This window comes from Artemia sp. Qi Xiang Cuo, chromosome 1, assembly GCF_049724085.1.
Source record: "Artemia sp. Qi Xiang Cuo chromosome 1, ASM4972408v1, whole genome shotgun sequence".
Lineage (NCBI taxonomy): Eukaryota > Metazoa > Arthropoda > Branchiopoda > Anostraca > Artemiidae > Artemia > Artemia sp. Qi Xiang Cuo.
In genome coordinates, this window is record NC_142794.1 from 92,790,845 (window position 1) to 92,812,940 (window position 22,096).

General features: G+C 36.5%; 1 protein-coding gene across 1 annotated transcript in view; it reads left to right on the forward strand.

Moving 5' to 3' along the window:
- The window catches only part of LOC148956927 (uncharacterized), a 75,653-nt gene that overhangs the window by 47,125 nt on the left and 6,432 nt on the right, over positions 1-22,096 (forward strand). Inside the window, exons 4-5 of the mRNA XM_089092636.1 lie at positions 12,944-13,125; positions 18,969-19,211. Of these exons, the coding sequence (XP_088948762.1) occupies positions 12,944-13,125; positions 18,969-19,211 (425 nt within the window). The remainder of the gene's footprint in view (positions 1-12,943; positions 13,126-18,968; positions 19,212-22,096) is intronic.

Below are 22,096 nucleotides of genomic sequence, written 5' to 3' on the forward strand. Positions count from 1 at the left end.
TGTTGAATGATGGGTCAAAAATGGCATGTAATCACAGCCAAACCTTTTGTTATTATCTCGGGGATCACCTAATTCAGTTCTTAGTGTTAACTGACAGAGTTCCAAATACGACGTGTTTACGGGGATATACTGAAGATGCTTTCTATTGTAATGGTGTATATGTTCATGGTTGGTTTTTCTTTCAAGAACTCGTAGGAGGGGAACATTGCTATTGCCAACCCGGGATGTTTCCACAAATGAAGCGTAGAGAAATATACAAGTGTCCATGGATAAGGCAGGCGGGTAGTCAGCAAAAATAAAATTAGTGTTTCCAGCACTTTTACCATTGATTATATTGAGCTTAAAACCAAGAACATCCTTTAGATTATCATTGAGAATAGCCTTTTCATTGGCAATGAGGTGAACTAATGTAGATCTTGCCCTCCTCCTTTGAATAGTTGAAATGAAAAAATCCTTTTCTACGAGCGGAAATTCTTTTATTGATAGAACGACATAAACCATTCATACAGGTGAGTTCTTCATAGGGTAATTCAATATATGGATAATTCATCCAATTGATCTTTTGAATTTGTTCTTGATCACCTGAGGGTGTCGGCCAATCATAGGGTCTAATTTTTATATCATATTTGCGATCTTTTCTCAGGATGTCATATGTATTTTTGAGAATACAGTCGACAAGAGCCACTTCATACGCACCGTCGAATTTGATGGTAGGAGAGAGTTTCGTCCAAAAATCACTTACTGTATTCAAGTCATTGTAGAGAAGGATCAGAAACATTGGACACGGAAGTCATATAGAAATCATTGGGCATTGTTAATATCTTCGACACTGACCCAAGAATCAAAATCAGAGTTTTATCCTAGCCAGCGAACAAGCAACTGTCTCTTGCCCCTGCGAGTACGACTCTTTAATATCTTTTCAATTTGATAAATTTCACTAGTGTTTCTAACTTTTTGTAGTTAATATTCATAAAAACCGCCGAGAATCTCATCATCTTTGTTGTCTCGCAGTCGATATGTCATGGGTGTAGTGTCTAGGATTTTGGGCACTTTAAAAAGTTCAGTGCTCCATAAATAATTCCCGTTTTCAAAAATATTGGTGGTTCTATTAATTCGAACAGTATCACCAACATTGAATTTCTTCTTCACATTTTTTTTTCACTGGAGTATTGCTTTAGAAAAGCATCAAATGTATTTTCACTGCAATGAACGTCCTGAGGGCTTGAGTTGGACAGGGATCAATGACGTCGTTGGTTATATATTCGCATGATTTTATCTAAACCATGAATAAAAGCAGCAGTATTTTTCAGTGTAAAGTATCTCGAAATTAATGGACAAATCGTTATTATTAATCGTTCAGGCAATGCAGCCGTTATCGGACTGCGACAATGATAGATTTTTGTATTATATTTCAATAGAACCTTTTGCACATGTGGATTAACAAATTTGCTACCGCGATCCGATTTGATTTTTCTATAGCAATCCTGTTCAAGAATACTTTCTATAGCATGAGCAATTTCAACACCTCTCTTTGATCGCAATGGAATGGCATAGGCATAGCGACCAAAGACACTGACTGCCACTAGAATATATTTGTAGGGTGCAGTTTGACGTCGTTGAATCGCGTCTAAAGTTAAAAGATCAGTTTGCATTATATGCAGAGGGAAGAAGGCTTTAGGTTTTCGATATTGTTTGCCACGAAGCCTGCGATTCCGATGCAGAGTGTAACTCGGTTCATTTTCTAGATACTCTTTTTCTGTTTTTAATGTGCTGCCACCTATGTCAGAGTTAACTTTAGAAAGCGTTGTGGGGGAACTTAGACTTCCCGCTTCACCAATATTTTCATTAGTATGTTTCAGAACTTCATCCATTTTGAAGGCAAACACGTAGTGTAATTTGCACACTAGAGGGTGAATCAATCCGTCGTCGCTTTTGACTAGCAGTCACTGGTGTTATAAAATCATTGCTGCTGCTGCTGCTGCCGCTAATATTTTCCAATATTGAATCTTCTTCTTTTTTAAATGGTGGTGTTGACGTTGTTGGAGGACTATATTCTCTCAGTTTTTTTAGAATTTGCTAATTGCCAATAAGACTTTTGAGGAAGTTTAATGCATTTAGAAAGGTGTATCGATTATTGTCAAATGATAAGAGTCCTTTACGATTCGTCACCATATCACAAATTAAATCAACTAGATTATAACTTTTTCTTTGAATTATAATTCGTTTCCCTGTGCTATCGACCTGAACTTGATCACCACTAGTTTCCAACATGAGATATGTTAATACTCTTTTACTCTGTTCTCGATAGGTCACTGGCAATAGGTTTCCAATTGATGTCACTATAGAATTAAATTCCTTCTCCTTTGATTGTGCAGAATCTTGAGGAGATGTTTCATGTTTAGGGGGATCTGTGGCGGTGACGGCGGGTCTCTCACGATAAGGTCTATGTTTGTATACACGTCGCAATGCATCTTGAAGTAAAACTAGCTTTTTATCATCGGCAATGTTTTCATCATTAATGAATTTACTTAGATTATCTTCAAAATGTTCCACGGGCAAGAGGACAAGTTCAAATGGCGTTAATTTATAGGGTTTAGCCATCTAGAGAAAACTGTTTACAAGTCCTGCAATTATTGGCAGTAAAAGTGTAAAAAACCTACCGCCCGCTTGAAGGAGACGTTTTCTTTAAAAATTTTTCCTTTGATTTTGCAAGCCAAGGCATATACAGTTGGATGATGTTGCTTTGTCTGTTGTCTAACACCTTCTGGCAAGTGTACATTGCCCTCAGTTAAATTTAAACAAAGTTCAGATATTAGATTAATGAAATCATTGTCAACACCATGTTTGAGTATGGCCTTCCTGATTGGAGGTTTTGAAGTGCTTAAAACGGACAATAAATGCCGTTGTTCATGTAGTTTTTTCAATGTCATGATGGCAACTAATAGCCTTTTCTACTGCTCACCGTAAGATATACAGTAATTTCTTTTTCGAAAATATCTGTGACTACACGTAGATCCTCGGGTGTATTCTGATTAAGATCTAGTAAAATGTACCCATAGGGCTTATTTGTCGCCTGAGTGTACGCTGACAACAGAAATTTTGGAGCGCCTGGATATATTTTCTTATTGAGAGTTATTAGTGAACTAGAATCACGAACAACTCGATAGATAATATAGATGGTGCAATTCAAAGCAATGGTTCTTGCAATTCAAAGCAAGGGCTCTCATACATTTGCTCTGTTGAAACAGATTGTGTAGAACTAGGTTATGGAAATGTGTTCATGATGAGAGCGAACGGTAAACAGCTGTAGCATTTTCTGTGAGAACTGTTCAATTGATTCAGCCAAATCATCAATAATCAGCCACGAGTTTGGTTCAATACAATTGAAAACATCAAATCCCCGTATGAATTGTATTGGCATGGATGTGCCAATAGCTTTTATTTGGTCGTAAGAGTCCTGCCAAATGCTAAAGCAATAGTAAATTTTCTTTGGTTTTTCCTAAAACATTTTATTGCAATTTTAATTGTTTTAGCTAAAAGTGTCGTTTTCCCCGACATTGATGGACCACACAGAAACGATCTGAATGATGTTTTAAATTGATAAATACTGCTGCTGCTGTTGACAACAGTCAGACTACAACTAACTGTAAACCATACATGTCCAATGAATAAGTAATAATAATTTCCCCATAGATCTATCTACGTTAACAAGAAGAACAAAAACAATATCTCTTTCCTTTATTAACATAAAAAAGCTTTTACAGCATAAATAACACACACTATTTGTTCAACACGAACATTTATTATCGTACACACTTTTCTGTACAACAATAACAACAACACTATTTGTTCAGCACCATTTTTTCACTTGTTGAACAAAACACTTTTTCTGTACAGCAAGAACAACAACAATATTTATCAACAAGAACAACAACAACAATATTTATTATCAAAAGCATTTTTTTTGTTCAACAAGAACAACACACACTATTTGTACAACTAGGGTGAATATTTATTGTCATAAAAAACACTTTTTTTACATCAATAACACCAACAGTAATAGTACACACATTTTTGTACAGCTTAAAATAGCACTATTTGTACAACAACAAAATTTTTCACTTAAAAAACAACTTACAACACGAATACCACAGTTGAGCACTATGAATTTAAAAGATGAGCATACCCTCCACCCCTCCGGGGAGCCGCGGGCCGAAGGCCGGCAACTGGCGGGGCCCCCATCCCCCGGGGTCGCTGTGGAAAAACTTTATACAATAGTCGCCGTCGCTGCTGTAGTAGGTTAGGTTATGTTAGATTATTTAAGTTAATTTATCAGGTTAGGTTAGGTTGGGTAAGGTTAGATTAATTTATCAGGTGATGTTAGGTTGGGTTAGGTTAATTTAATTTATCTAGACCGAGTTGGTTGCGATAGTCTACACACTCAACCCGGTCTAAAATTCGATAGTGGCGGTGGGGGAGTACATTTACACCATTTTCGATCACAAAGACTTTGTCGGATATAGAAGACATGGCATTCTTTTCAACTCTAAGAGTATAATTTTTATACTGCAGAGAGCAAATTGCAAGCACTTTTGATCTCGGTATTAGACAACTCTCTACACAGGTTCACATGTTCACATGTTGAAATTGTTTTTTACAAAATGTGTAGGCATCCCTTTACAAGCCTGTTTTACATCTTTGTTATGGGTTTCTACGCAATAAACTTTAGGACCGGGGAACACCCCATTGGATATTAAATCGCTCCCCGTCTCTGATTTTAACATGAGTAGCTGATTGGGGGCCTGACATTTCACCAACTCGGGGTAGAGGGATGCTTTCCAGTTAGTGAAATCCATCCGCAAGGTGATGAGTTCCCCATCTTCTAAATCATTTAATAAATCCCCGATTTTTACTTTTAAGAGCAGAGAACCTGTATCCCCATAATAAACTTGAACCTCCCCCTCCCTTGGCCATTGTACCTTGCACACATTGTAAAAAAACGACAACATGAGCTTTTTGGAAATTTCCAGTACTGAACTACCTCTCGCTATATTCTTGTTCAGCACCACATCTCTTTTTTTTCTGTGTAGAAGAACCATGCTTGGCTCTATGCTCGTGAACGATGTAAAATTGGGGTCTGCAATAATTCGTGCAAATTCTTGGGGGTCAGTCACGACGTCACAACGGGATCTGTTCCGTACGCTTTCACACATTTTGCCAAACACTGAATTTAAAATGATCTTGTACATTTCCTTTTCTACTTTACTTTTTGCCCGAGAGCGTTTATATACAAATGTTTCGATAAACGTCTTCAAATAAGGTTTTTGACTGAATTGGAGGACCCTATGTTCACCATATTGTTCACCATCCAGCGCAAAACCACATGGTGAACAACGATATTCTGTTTAGGGTCTAAATCTGCAATCAGCTTCTACTTGGAGGGGATCCAGTGCATCCCCATATCATCAATCAATGATCGATTGTATGGGCTCAGCGAGTCCTTTGTCACTGGTCGATTGATACAGGGGAACACAAAATCTTAGACAGAATTATGAAGCGCCAATGGAATGTGCCCGTCAATTTCAAAGAACCATCCTTGTGCCCCATTGTCCTCGACGGTCTGAATGTCGGGGATCTCACAAGGATTCTAAAGCCATTTATAGTTTCCACACGGCAAAGAGTAGTGAGAAATTGCCGAGGGGTATAACGAGTTCATGTCAAGAAAAACTGCATTTGACTATACACCAGTGTCTTGCCCACTTGGATCTGTTGCTAGAACACGATCTCCATGAAAAACATACCCACCCCTCAATGATATTTCTAAAAAAAGGTGTTGATATACATCAGTTATCAACCCAATTTCTTACCTATTTCTAATCCCACCCATTTTTACAATTACCCTTAGCCCAGACCCTCTTGTCAAATTCGTATTCCTCAGCATTTAATGTTGGTGAGTGAATTATAGAAAGCTTCAATTGGAGGTAGTTTCTCCTCGCTTAACCGAACGCCAGAACAGTAATAGTCGTATGCATATACACCTTTACAGGTCAATAGGTCATATATTTCACTTTCTGGAAAGTGCTGTTTAAGCAAAGAAAGACAATCAAAATTGTCGCTTTTCTGCACTTGAATCAATTGACTCAATGCCTTGGGGAAAAAACTAAAAGAATCTATAAACCTGATTTTATTTCAACACGTATGCCTGTTATTCACTACCTGCCATTTCAACTCAAGAAGCACCAGCTTCTCGGCTGATTTGGGGATAATATTATAGGTAAATGAATTGTTTACCCATGGACTATCTACTACTCCTCCCTCCCTGTGCATACGTGCCAAAGCCGGTAAACTAAATTTTAAATCGTAATTTGCGTTGTGAATGAAAACCAGTATAAAAAAACTGCTGGCTTACATTCACATTGCATGATTGATGTGGTACCCCTCTAAAATTACTATCCCCTGAGGATATTTCCTGCCACAAGTGATTTTGGTCTCTGACTTTCCCCTTCCCCCCTCTTTTCCCCTTAGTCCCTTATCCCTTAGCCCCCTCTTCAAACTCACCCTTACAAACCCAGCATATTTTTTGATTTTTAATCGCGAGACGATCCTCTGCAGACAAAAACATTGGGTAATGGATATTTCTCAAACGAGAAATATCTCCATTTGCAGTGCCAATTAATTTGGTCAGTGCCTTGATCATGAACTCGTCCTCGTCCAACGTCTCAACTATTTCTAACAACTGCACTGTGTTAGAGTTGTCTCTTTGCGCGTGGGCATAGGAAACCGCTATGGCCAGATGTTCTTTGATTTGATTCAGAAATCGAGGATCGCTCATATCCACTAGCCCATCCTCACAATCCAAAGAGATTTTATTGCTTTGGAGGAGGGTATTTTGGAAATTGTTTAATCTTAAAATGGCCCTTTCACCCGAAACCGTTTCCACTGACTGATAGCCATGCCGTCTACAATGTTTCATATTATTCTGTAGTTTTAAATCACTACGAAATCGAGACAGGCATGTTGGACAGTAGAAACGTACCCCTAGATCCCTATCCCCTCCCAGAACTCTACTGATGTCTGTAATTGGGTTAAAATTGCCAATTGCATTGGGTACACTAGGTGGTGTGTACAACAACCAAACCCAGTGTTTCACCAATTCAATTGACGGGCCCCTTACTGGGAACAACACCCCTTTTTTATTAGAGCGAGCCCCATCCTCAAATTCAGTTTCATACTGGACCACAGTAACGCCGATATTTAAATGGGCATTGGCCCTTTCAAAAATATCAATGGATCTTAGCGTTACTGGGTATTTTCCCACTAAACAAGTGAAATCTACAGGGGGAAATTAAGACCCCACCTTCCCATGTACAGCCCAGTATTTTAAATTTGTCTTTGTAGCGTCAGAGACTCGAAAGCTGATATGAGGAAAGCGTACATGAAACATTTTTGACCGGTTTCAAAACATATTCGCTGAACGCCCTTGCAACCCTCTAAATCTGGATTATATTTTAAAACTATAGCCCTCTCACCCCCAACCCCTCTTAAAATAAAATATTTTTTAAATTTACAAATATTTACACTTAAATTTTCAACAAAAAGAACAACAGATCCACTCCCATTCTCCTTATAATTTTCGAGATGCGTAATAATATGGCTTACCCATTGCATGAAAACTGTTTCGTAATTTTTCAAATGCGGATAAACCACTAGAATCTCGGTATGTACATTATGATAATAAACTTCACTTTTGCCCTCATTTAAATAAAGTACCTTTAAAACAATTGAAACCTTAATAGCGTCCCTATTCCCCCATAACTGAATCTGGTTTTCTAACAGTGCACGAATTTTATCTACATATTCATGGACAAGTTCTATAGGGTCAAATATAAAATCCCCCCCTAAGTGAATTAAAGGGATCCCCGAAAGTCGCACTGTAGACGACTATTGTATTTAATATAGAATTTGACCTCTGGAATTCAGGTAGTGTCGTAAATTTTTATTTTTACTCTTATGTATATTATCTCCCCCTCCCCCACTTTGTTCAACAATAGGGTTGTGAGAATCCATTTCATTTGTTTGAACTATGTTCACTTCGTCAGTGGGGGGAGGGTTCCCCGTTAATTCCCGTGTAAAATCCTCTAAAATTTGCATAGTGTTTCGACTTAGCAAAGGCAAGTCCCCCTGCTCAACTGTGCTAGTATCTACATTAAAATAATTTGTTAGTAAATCATCAATATTGTCAGGTATTTCTAGAGAATTATCATACCGTTCTCTGATTGGTGAATTGTCATGAATGAACTCCACATGCGCGTCAATGTGTTCAGGACTTCTTTCTTCAATCGATGAGGACGGTGACAAGGAATATGGAACCAATGTAAGCTATAAAAGAAAATAGCTTATTTTCAAAGTGTCTAAATCACCCTTTTTTTAAAATGGATTATTATTTACATATATGCTTAAAAAACGCTTAGTAGTAGTAGCATTTGGTTAATTCACTACTCTATATATTCTGAAAGTTCCACCTTAATATAAGATATTTACAATCTAAAACATGACTTAATAGGTTTTGATTTTGTTCAAACAATCCCTACAAAAAAAATTATATTAATACTCCTTATCTGCTTTGGAAAAATAAAGTTGTCTTTACTTGGTAGCCTAACTCATTCAAATCATCCCCTGAAATAGCTTATTTTCCATGTGTATAGACCAACCTCCTTGGACCTTAGAATTGCATTCGTTAATACAAGTCTGTTATTTTCAAGATTTTCTGGAACATACGATAAAATGGGGACTGTTATGTCTCGCATCTCTTATTGATTGTCCCAAAATCTTGGCAAGTTGTAATTGAAAGTTGTCAACAATATTATGCAAATTAGAATCCACATGTGTAAATGATAAAAGGTATAATCGCTGTCCTTCAAATTGAGTTGGCAGATAAAATAGTGAGAAATAAAATCTAAACTTTCATTTCCAAATTCCGGCTGCAGTTGGGTGCCGGATGGTCCAGGCAAAGCATGATGGTTGGTGAACGGGACGGTGAAGTCTGTTTCTTGCGCAGCCGGGCCAGCAATGTCATTGGTTTGTGCAGCCGGGGCAATTATGTCACTGGCTATGAGGGTTGGAGCAGTGGAGTTCATCATTTTGTAGTTACCCTCCCACTCTCTCTTTATCTTTCTACCTGGCTGCATTGGGGCTGGAGCGGATGGGACTTGAGCAGGTCTGGAACGGATATGGGTGGCTCTCGATGAGCCAGCTATCTCCAGTTGTTGCATGGGAGTAGCGTCGTTACCCATAGCTCTCCTACTGGGAGGCGGGCATATCTCAAAATTGTCCTTAAAAAAAGAAAAATTTAGTATAAAATAACGACTCCCTGTTAGAGAAGAAAAACTGAATTTATTTTAAGACATAATTTTGTCTAGAATTCCCTCCCCCCCTTTTCATCAAAGTAAAAACTAAAAATTTGCGATGGTCAGAAATGCTCATATTTTTACCATTTAGAGAAAAAATTAAATACCCAGCTTGTGAGAAATAAACCCGAAAAGCATGGAAATCCTATTTTTACCATTTAGAGAAAAAATTAAATACACAACTTGTGAGACATAAACCCAAAAAGCATAGAAATCCTATTTTTACCATTTAGAAAAAAAATTAAAAAATAATTATCATTATTCTTTAGGGCCAACAGCCACATCAAATCCTTGCCAATGATTTAAAATCTAGATCTCAAAATAGCCAGCCATAAATATGGTATAATTAAAAGATAACCAAACACTAAACTTCAGGGTTATATATAGAAAAGGCTATATTAGTTTTCTTTTCAAAAGGGGGTACATGTCTGCAAAATGAATCCATCTTTTTGCAGTTCACGGGGGAAAACAGTTTGTTTTCACCTTACAACAAAGCTATTAGAAGTGATGCACTCCCCCGTCTCCCCTCCCCTATATAAACACTGAGTACTGAAAATGGAAGCCATTACATTTTACATATTAAAATATTTACCATAACTGTCACCAGCTACCCCCCTAGCAATTTATAAGATTTACCATAGAAACATACGTCGCTAAATTGTCTGAAAGAAGCATCTTTTTGTGTAATCATTTTGCTTGGTTAATCTGACGAATTGACGCGAGCTATCTGTGTAATTGACTAACACAGGATACGCATTTGACAGGATGTGATAATTACCCCTATATGCATGTTTGCGGAACTGATAAAGGTTAGGTTGACGGTTTAAGGGAATTAGCATGCCTAAGAATTGCCGGAACTTGCCTGACACTTTTAGGTAGAAATATAGAAAGTATGAATATATCGAAAAACAGAATTATTTCCAATGAAAGAATTAAAGTCGTAAATAGGGGGGGGTTACATGGTAAAAAAAGGCGTATTTTACGCTTTCCAACGACTATAAACATTGCATATCGGAGTTTGTATTGGGGGAGGGGGAGGGGGGTATACCCTGAATTTGAATATACTGGATGGGGGACTATGTAAAATGATTTTATTTGGAAATAACCTAAGAAAATATACTAAACAGAACTGACATTATAAATCATTGTAGCTAAAATTTCCATGTCAATAATATTTGATGCTCTATCCATGTCAATAATATTTGATGCTCTATCCATGGTGACTTGAGACCGTATGATAATTTAACCTCAACACATGTCCGTTATAAACAAAATCTTAAGGGTGAATTGTGATGTAAAGGGAAACTTTACGTAACTCCCTGATTGGTTAGAAAGAGACACATGATCCTGTACCGTTAGCGGAGTCAATAGGCTTAGAAACAACAAACAAATTGACATAGAAAGAGGTGTCATTGACCCGTTAGACTCGATAATCCAGCATTTGTTGATGTGAACTTATGTCTACATCCATCAACAGTGAGAAAAACCATGAAAAAACATCATCAGTGTGAAAAACCATGAAAAATGGGGTCATTGAATCTGTCTCGTTAGACTCAATTATAGATGGCAGCACATGTGTTCGTAGCGCGCTGGTACTGTCCTCCCTACTCTTATGATAGTACTTTTAAAAAAGTTCCCAGAGATTTTTCCACAGAGACAGTATGAAGTTCTATCAGTATTTAAAATTATTTGATTTTTCAAAAGCTTTGCTACAAACCTACAACATTTTTTTAGACAGAATTTTGGGTATTTGCAAAATCACAACTTCAAAAAAGAAAATTTGAGAAGGAATTTGTTGTCGATAAATAAAAGTCTAATGACGATTATCCTTTTAATAGACAGTGATAAATAATTTATCACTGTCTATTAAAAGGATTTATCCTCATTTAAACTTTTATTTATCGTCTTGGAAAGGTAGTGTGGTCTTCAAAATTATCTACGAATTTTCTGTCTTGAAAACCATTCTAATTCTTTGAAGATCAAACCCTGTCTGTCCACGTTGGAACAAAGCCTTTAACCTTGTTTGCGAAAAAGGTTACCTCTTGGATGTAAAAAAACTTGATGCACCATACCAACTTTGGACATTATTTTTTAAGTGAACGAAGCAATTCCTTAGTTTATATTATAGTAATCCTCTATTGAAATTAAATATTAAAAAAACAAGGATTTTCAACTGAAAGTAAGGAGCAACATTAAAACTTAAAACGAACAAAAATTCTTACGTATATCAGGGATTCTCTCCCTCGTCAGTACCTCACTCTTTACGCTAAAGCCTGAATTTTGTTCCAATTCTTTAAGAATGACCAAAATCACAAAAGCTGTTTAATTAGAATAAATAGCTCTTTTGAAATTACTAAAAAAATACTTTACCGTAAAGAGCGAGATATTGACGAGGGGGCGAATCCCCTCATATACGTAATAATTTCTGTTCGTTTTAAGTTTTAATGTTGGTCCATAGTTTCAGTTGATTTTTTTTTATTTGATTTCTGATCATTTTTTAAATAATGCTGGGAAATCCGGCATCCCCTTCATGAAAAATCCCTTCCCCCATGAAAAATCCATCCATGGAAAGATGCTCCCATTTAACCCCCTCCCCCCGATCCCCTCCACCAGAAAAAAATCTCTCTTGAAAATGTCTGTATATTTCCCAATAACCAATGCTATGTGTAAGCATATAGTGAAGTTCATAACGCAGCCCTTCCCCCGGGGACTGTGGGGGATTAAATCGTCCTCAAAAACATAGTTATTAGATTTTTCGACTATTTTGAACAAAATGGCTATCTAAAAACTTTGGTTCGGTGACTTTGGGAAAAAAATGAGTATGGGAGGGGGCCTAAATGCCCTCCAATTTTTTTGGGCACTTAAAAAGGGCACTAGAACTTTTAGTTTACGTTTGAATGAGTCCTCTCACGACATTCTAGGACCACTGGGTCAATACGATCACCCCTGGGAAAAAACAACAAAAAACAAACAAAGAAATAAACGCGTATCCGTGATCTTTCTTCTGGCAAAAAATGCAAAATTCTACATTTTTGTAGATAGGAGCTTGAAACCTCTATTGTTGGAATCTCTGAAACGCTAAATCTGATGGTACGATTTTCATTAAGATTCTACGAATTTTAGGGGGTGTTTCCTCCTTTTTTCGAAAATAAGACAAATTTTCTCAGGTTTGTAACTTTTTTTGGGTAAGACTAAACTGGATGAAACTTATATGTTTAAAGTCAGCATAAAAATTTGATTCTTTTGATGTGTTTATTGGTATCAAAATTTCATTTTTCGAGTTTCGGTTACTATTGAGTCGGGTCGCTTCTTACTTAAAGTTCGTTACCACGAACTGTTTGATAGAAAATGCACGAAATCAAAAACTTAAGGAAATACCCCAAGAGTCAGATTTTTCCATTCAAGATCATTTTTCCGGAAATACTTTTAAGAAATTTAGAAGGTATACGGAATTTTGTTAATAAATTAAACCTAACAAATAAAAGTGCATTAAAACACGATATATTGTAGCATATTCATTTTATTTTTCATCGCAGTGTGCCCTACATTTTATGCTTTCTTATTCTGTCAATGGAACGATGCGGGCAGAAGAACGTTTCCCTCGTCAACTACCTAGAGAACGCTCTCTCGGTTTGAATGAAGAGGATTTGCCTCTTTTGGTTGACACAAGTGGCATAAGCACAAATTACACTCAGGATGACATTGAAGGGAATAATGAGTAAGTAATTTCATTTATTCTAAGGATTCCACTCTTTTTTAGTAATCTTCAACTTTTTGTGAAATTAATAAAATAAAACCAATCAGATATTCTCAGTCAACACTCTATTTTGCTTCTTTATCAGTATTTCAGTAAAAAGGAATAAAAAGGATTATAGAAAATTTCCCCTCTAAAGGTGCGTTTACACGAAACTTGAGAGACTGCCATAAATCAGGAAAATTTCCCATTAAAAATCACACAAACTCATCATTTTAATACGTGATAGTAACCTTGTTTGCAATTATTTTATACCTGAATCAAAATTTTTACGAATAAAACTAGTTAAAAAAAACAAAAAAACTAGTTATCCAGGAGTTATCTTTTTTAGAACATTAGGAAAAAAGAAAAGTTTTTTCAATTGTAAGTAAGGAGCAGCATTAAAACTTAAAATGAGCAGAAATTATTCCATATATGAGGGGGGATGCTTCGTCCCTGAACGAGAGGAGTCGTTCTTAACGATTTAGGACAAAAAGTCAAACTCAAGCGTAATGAGCGAGGTTTTAAAGAGGAGGAACTACCCTCATATACTGAATAATTTCAGTTTGTTTTAAGTTTTAATGTTGCTCCTTACTTTCAGTCTTTTTTTTTAATTTAATATCTGAGTAGATGACTAAGTATCATTTTGCTTGAGGCCCTAGGAATTACCATGCTATTCGCTTGAGGCCCTAGGAATTACCATGCTATTTGCGTGAAGCTATAGGAAAACATTTCCAGAGCATGTACTTATGGATTTGCTTGGTTTATGTACCTTCCTAAGCTATTCTAAGGGTTTATGATCCTTTCTAAAATATTCTAAGGGTTTATGTTCCTTCCTATGCTATTCTAAGGGTTTATGTTCCTTCCTATGCTATTCTAAGGGTTTATGTTCCTTCCTATACTATTCTAAGGGTTTATGTTCCTTCCTATGATATTCTTAGCCATTTTGGTTCTCCCAAAACTATTTGATCGATTCTCTACGCATTTTGAACTTTTGTCTTTACGCCCTTATTTGTTATAAAATAGTTTTTCACTTGAAAATTTTAAAAAGCGACTGGTTTTTCTGATTTTTTGGACAATTGCCTTAACTCGAGAGTATTTTGTTATTAAGAAATTGGATACTACAATCAGAAATGTTTGATTGACATTTGCAAAAAGGGATAAGGGATTCGCGAATTGGACTGTACGAACGATCTTATTTGAATAATGGGGAACGAACAGAGCTAGATAAAATTTGCAACTTGGATCGTATGAAGATGGAGAAAAAAAGGGTTAAAGTGATTAGCAGTTAAGGTAACCCTGAAGAGCATGTTAATTCATACCTTATTTATTATAAATTTTTGTTCGATGTTGAAGAAAAAGGTTTGTGAATTAATTTTTGTTCGATTTTTATTGACAGTCTTTTTCATGGAAAAAAATATTGTATATCTTTTCAGTTTTCTTCTATAACAAGCCATAGTATGTGTTGCTATTTGTATGTTGGAGAAACCTTTTCAACAATTTCTAATCCTGACACAAACAGTAATTTTTAATTTAATTCTATAGCTTCTGAAGTTGACCTGAAAAATAAAAGTTAATATCATTCCGAAAAGATTCTATCTGTGCTCTTTGACAACCTCTGACACTCTTTATTTATTTAAATTATAAAAGCAGAAGTAGTAATAGTAGTATCCCCAAAAGTTTCGACTTAATACCCCCAGTCGTTCTCGATATATTGCTGAGGTCTTTTTGGCACAATGGCTTTTGACTTATTTTAAAGCAATATTTAGTTTTAAAACAATGAACAAATTGCATAATTGTGGGGGGTTGAGATGCCGAATATCCCTAAAGAAATTGCTGCTGGACCGTTCTTCTATGATGAACAAGATGGCTGTCAAAATTTTGACTGGAGGCGTTTGGAAAATGGATGGGCTTGAGAGAAGGACGGTTTGCCCTCCAATCTCTTGTTACTCTTGAAAAGGGTACATTCGTGCTGTAGTTAGAGTGCAATGGGGAGGATTTCCCCCTTTATATATTTAGTAAAAACATTTTAAATAAGTAAAAGCAAAGTTAAAACATTTTAAATGTATTTTATTTTCAGTAAAGTGCAAATTATGTTCTGGTCTTGAGAATGCATGGGGGTTATCAGCCCTACTTATGTTAATTTTTGCTCTTTTTGAGTTTGGTTTGGTTAATTGTATGATTTATATAAGCAAATACGTTTAAATGTTTTAACTTTTTTAAGTTTAATAAATTAAATTTCATTAAAACTAAGGAATATATATCAGTATATGTATACTAAACTGACAATTCACAGCCATTTTATTTTTAGTAAAGTGCAAATTATGTTATGGTCTTGAGAAGGTATGGGGGTTGTCAAATACATAATTTAGAGACCTTTCAACTACACTGACCAAAATGGCTATCTCTAAATTTTTATTATATGTGTATTGGGAATTGATGGGCGTTGGAGGGGGGCCTTTTTCCCTCTGATCACTTTTGACTAATAAAAAGGGCAATACACCTTTCAATTCCCAATCGAATGAGTCTTTTTCGAAGTTTCTACGACAACAAATGGCATCTCAAAATTTCTATCAGATGCATTAAGAGAAAATATGAGGTTTGCAGGGGAGAGGGTTATCCACCCTCCGATCACCGCATATTAAAAAGAGCACTAGAACTTCTGATTACCAATCCAACAAGCCCCCTCCTAATTTTAGAAGATCACCCTTTCTATAGATACCTTATATGCCCCAGGGCAGAACTTACCTTTCCCTGAGGTCAGTGGGGGGAGATCATCCTCAAACACATAATTTCCGGTCCTTTCAATTACGTTGAACAAAATGACTATCTCAAAATTTTGATTGGATGTGTTTTGGGAAATTGAGGGGGATGTAGGGGGGTTAGATGCCCTCCGATCACTTTCGACTATTAAAACGGGCACTGCCTCTTTCAATTTCCAATCGAATGAACTGTTTTTGAAGTTTCTATGACAGCAAATGGCCATCTCAAAATTTCTATTAGATGCATTTCGGGAAAATACAAAGTGTGTGTGTGGGGGGGGGGGGAGGAGTATCCACCCTACTATCATTCTGAATCTTAAAAAGCACTCCGAAGTTTATAAGATCACGCTTTCTATATATATACCTTATGTGCCACCAAGGAATAACTTACAACCCTTGCCCTGAGGGCTGTAGGGGGGTTATTCTCCTCAAAGACATGATTTTCAGACCTTTCAACTGCGTTGAACAAATGGCTATCTCAAAATTTTGATTGGATATGTTTGAGGAAATGGTGGTTGTGGGACGGGGTTTAGTTACCCTCCAATCACTTTCGACTATTAAAAAGGGCACTAGCCCTTTCAATTTTCAATTGAATGAGCTCTTTTTGAAGTTTCTGCGACAAAAAATGGCCATCTCAAAATTTCTATCAGATTCATTTCGGGGAAATAAGAGGTTTGAGGGGGGGGGGGTATCCACCTTCTGATCACCCTGAATCTTAAAAAAGGCACTAGAACATCTGATTTCCAATCCACTGAGCACATCCCAGAGTTTTTACGATCACCCTTTAAATATACACCTTAGATGTCCCCAGGGCATAACTTGTAACCCTTGCCCTGAGGGCTGTGGGGGGGGGGGTCATCCTTAATGACATAGTTTACAGACCTTTCAATTACGTTGAATAAAATGGCTATCTCAAAATTTTGATTGTAGTGCTTTGGGAAACGGTGGGTGTCGGAGGGGGGTTAGTTGCCCTTCAATGACTTTTGACTATTAAAAAGGAGACTAACCCTTTCAATTTCTAATTAAATGAGCCTTTTTTTAAGTTTCTACGACAACGAATGGTCATTTCAAAATGTCTGTCAGATAAATTTCGGGAAAATACGAGTTTTGTGGGGGAGGGGGGGGGTGTATCCGCCCTCCGATCACTCTGATTCTCAAAAAGGGCACTAAAACTTCTGATTAACAATCCAATAAGCCCCCTCCAAAGTTTATACGATCATCCTTCCTATATAAACCTTAAATGCCCCATAACTTACAACCCTTGCCCTGAGGGCTGTGTGGGGGGGGGGGGTAATCTTCAAATACATATTTTCCATACCTTTCAACTACGTTAAACAAAATGGTTATCTGAAAATGTTGATTGAATGTGTTTGGAGAAATTGTGGCTTTGGGAGGGGGGTTAGTTGCCCTCCAATCCCTTTTGCCTATTAAAAAGGGCACTAGCCCTTTCAGTTTCCGATCGAATGAGCTTTTGTTGAAGTTTCTACGACAACAAATGGCCATCTCACAATTTCTATCAGATGCATTTCTGAACAATTCTAGGTTTGGGGGGGGGTATCTATCCTCCTATTACTCTGAATTTCAAAAAGGACACAAAAACTTCTCAATAGCAATCCAATGAGCCCCCTCCGAAGTTTATAGGATCACCCTTACTGGGGCGGGGGCGGGGGGGGGGGGCGGGGTCATCTTCAAACACATAGTTTCCGGACATTTCAACCACGTTGAACAAAATAGCTATCTAAAAAGTATGATTGAATGTGTTTGGGAAAATGGTGGGCGTGGGATGGGGTTAGTTGCCCTCCAATCACTTTCGACTTATAGAGGGCACTAGCCGTTTCAATTCTTAATCGAACGAGCCCTTTTCGAGTTTCTACGACATGTCATTCGATTCGAAGTACCCTGGCCTAAGATAAAAAAAATAAATAATACATTGTGCACACATCGCTGTTGGATCTTAAATTAGAAAGTGCCTTTGTAAAATTACGTTTGTATGAAAGACATCGCTGAACCTCTGTTTCTTTTAATTGTTCAGGTGGTGGGACTAAAACTTCTTCAAGCGAATTATCTAGTCCATGTTTTGATTTTCGAAGGTATGGTAGGTATTGATTACCTTATCCATGTCAATATCCAAAACCCAATTATCATCGCTATCATTTTCAATATGTTTGGTCCGTTTTACCTCGGCTTGTCTTTCGTCATTATGAAATACGTATCGCCAACCATTGTTTGTTTTTTTCTCCAAAGGTATTGTAGGCGTTGATGGCTTATCCATGTCAATATTCCAAAACCAATCATCATCGCTATCATTTTCAATTTTGACACGTTTTGATTCTCGCTGTCCAGGTTGATTTTCATCGACTCGCTCGCATGCTCGGTGTCACATCTCGTTCTAACCATATGTGTCTGCTCTCCATTTTCATTATTGACACGCTGTCACTTTTCTTCTAACCGTTCGTGTCTTTGCTCTTTATTTTCATTATAGACATATTTTTGAATTTTGATTACTTCAGACAATTTAGCAATGGCCTTTGCTTTAGCTGCCCGTATTGGTGCCGAGGTTGTCGATTTTCATATCTTATCACAATTGATAGTTCAGTTGTTGGGCCCAAAGAATTATCATTTATAGCAGTGGGTGGAGAACCGGGGTAAATTACCCCAAATGGGGTAAAAATGTAACTTTTGTGAGTAAAAAGTATGTATTTTCAATTCACTATTTTAACAAACCTGTGAGTATTTTTTTCAACTTAAACAATTTAGCAACATATGCAGGTTACGCCACCTCACTCCCCACCACTATGTGTTCTCGAGTTCTCGAATATTTGCGCACTCCAAATAGAAAAAGAACATACCAAGACGAATTCCTTAATTACGGTTTTCCACAAATAGAAGACAATGGTACAGTGAAACCACAGTGGGTTGTATGTATGAAAATACTGACTTCAGAATCTTTCAAAAAAAAGTTAGTTGAAGAAACATTTAGATAATTTGCATTCCCACCTGTCTTCCAAACCGCGAGAATACTTTCCCCAAATTAGAAAAATCTGCTAAAAGACAAAGATTGAATAGCAACTTGTTTGGTACATTTGATCAGCGTTCAGTAGCAAGGGCTAGCTTTGAAGTAGCCTGGTTGATTGCTCCAAATAAGAAACCATACACTATTGGTGAAGATTTGGTTAAACCAGCTGCTGTAAAAATGGCAGAGATTATGTGTGGTCAAAAAGAACCGAAGAAACTGAATTCAGTGCCCTTGTCTGCGAAAATTGTGAAAGAACGAAAGCAACAACCTTCTGCCACCTCAGACATTTTTCGGTAAAATGTTACTAAAGGTTTTTTTTCGGAAGGGAAAATTATGGGAATTGGTCGGTCATCTATCGTCACAACATATCAGAGATAATCATCTTTTTTGGTAGCAAATGCAGTTTGAAGATACAATGTTTTGTGGTATATCTTAAGAAAAAGCGTTGTGAACAAGTATAAAATAAAAGGAGTATTTTGCAACTCAACACTTATCCTCAACCTTCCAGCCGAAGAAGTTTCTAATCTTGATTTTTACATGAACAGCTGAAAAGGAATAATAATTTTTACTTTGATCCTTCATTATGAAGAAAAGTACAGCTTAAACTCTTAGTCATTTGGACCGATCTTAGGGAAGTACCTCCATCTGTATATGAGTGACTTAGCACTTTAATCAACTTTTGCCATTTTTTGGATATAAATCCATCTATTTGTTTTTCTTTTTTGACATAACATTAGACAACAATTGTTTCTTCCATTTAAGAAAACAGCAAATTCTTCACTGCTCCTCCTTCCCCTTCGTATTTAATAAATCTTGATTTTCATGAGGGAAATTTCACAATATATACATTGCAAAAATACGAGCAGCCGTCCTTCACTATCCTAGCAACAGCAAGTCATTATTAAGTATGCAAAAAGCTAGAATAAATTAATAGAAATGTATAATGCCGCAAAGAAAAAAGAAAGAAATAGGAATGTCAAGAAAGAAATGGGAATGTCAAATAATCAAAAAGGAAAGTTAAAAACTGGAAGTCTATATAACACTCGCTGTTGGTTTTCGACATCCACAATCTCGGGTGCGTTTACGTTCTAAGAATTCAGGCTTTCTGGTAAGATTAATATTTTTAAGCACTAATAAGATTAACGAGTAGTTTTTACGACTTTTGAACTTTGCGTCTAAACCGCACAACCATGCGCCCCTCTGATATTATAAGTATACGCAAAGCTAGAATAAATTCCCAAAATTCATACTAGACGAATATATAAAAACTCGCTGTCGGTTTTGGACCTCTACAATCTCAGGTGTGTTCACATTTTAAAAATTTAGGCTTTCTGGTAAGATTAACGCTTTTAAGCACTAGTAAGATTAACGAGTAGTTTTTTTACGACTTTTGCACTTTGCGTCCAAGACGCACAACCATGCGACTTCTTCATTATCCTAGTCACAGCGAAGTCGTTTTAAAGTATGTGCAAAGTTAGAATAAATTCCTAAAATTCATACTAGACGTCTATATAATAACTCGCTGTCGGTTTTGGACCTCCACAATCTCAGGTGGGTTCACATTTTAAGAATTCAGGCTTTCTGGTAAGATTAACGCTTTTAAGCACTAGTAAGATTAACGAGTAGTTTTTTTACGACTTTTGCACTTTGCGTCCAAGACGCACAACCATGCGACTCCTTCATTATCCTAGTCACAGCGAAGTCGTTTTAAAGTATGTGCAAAGTTAGAATAAATTCCTAAAATTCATACTAGACGTCTATATAATAACTCGCTGTCGGTTTTGGACCTCCACAATCTCAGGTGGGTTCACATTTTAAGAATTCAGGCTTTCTGGTAAGATTAACGCTTTTAAGCACTAGTAAGATTAACGAGTAGTTTTTTTTACGACTTTTGCACTTTTCGTCCAAGACGCACAACCATGCGGTTCCTTCATTATCCTAGTCACAGCGAAGTCATTTTTTAGTATACGGAAAGCTAGAATAAATTCCCAAAATTCATACTAGACGTCTATATAAACCCTCGCTGTCGGTTTAGGACATGATACTAGTAAAATTTAGCGAGTAGGTTTTACGACTTTTGTACTTTTAGTGATTGTATTTTTAAATTTAAAAGTAGTTGAGAAATTCCCCCGCGGGTAATTCTCACCCATGCGGGACACCTCCACAAAACCCACCAGATAATCTTCAAAAATTACCATTCACAGAGAAATCAATTCCCTAAATAAAAGAAACACAATAATACACTGAATGAATAAACAAAATATCGATTTTTTTTTACATCATGCTTTCCACAATAGGGGTAGTACCAGACTGGATAAAGGTGAAAAAGTCGAAGAATGGTAAAAAAAATCAGTCATTTAGTATGGAATGTCCACAGCCACCAGACTTCCCTCTCCCCTCGCCAAAAAGTTCGCCGTGGAAAATTTCGCCCCATTTAGAACAACGGTAGCATTTTCAAATATATATGTATTTGAAAAATTAGATTGAATACGAAAGTAACGAAACTACTGAATGCTAAATTTAGAGAATTTATTAAGAATCTCAGAGACATTTTATATTACAGATTTCATAATTAACTAACCCGTTAATTGAATATCCAGAAAATGTGAATAATGTGACCGAAAGGAACTGTAGAGTATTTTTATTCAGAGGTCTCTAATTCGGTCAGCCCAAAAGTTTTAAGAGGGCCTTGGAAAATGGGGAGAGGGCAAAGACATTTTATACCTAGAGCCTTTCCATTAGTATATTATATATACATAGAAGATACAAATAATGCTGTTGGACCACCGAAAGTGAATACATGTGATGCATGTTATATCCTTTGAAAGAAGAGAATTATTGCAAAGTGTCTTCATTTTCTTTCTTTTCTTTATTACTCCACTATTTTTCGATTATAAGTGGGTTATAAGTAAATCATCATCATAGAAAGTCCTGTCAAATTTCAGGAACCACTGAAGACGTGAAAAATGCAAATAATAAAAAAACAAAAACAGTTTTAATGACGCATGACGCATCAGTAGTAAAACTCTGCTAATGATGTTTTACTACTGATGACGGTCACTGTATATGTGACCGAAATATCTGGTATTTTTTGTGAAATTTATTATACACTGTCTATTAAAAAGGATTTTATCCCTATTTTGAACTTTTATTTTATATATATATATATATATATATA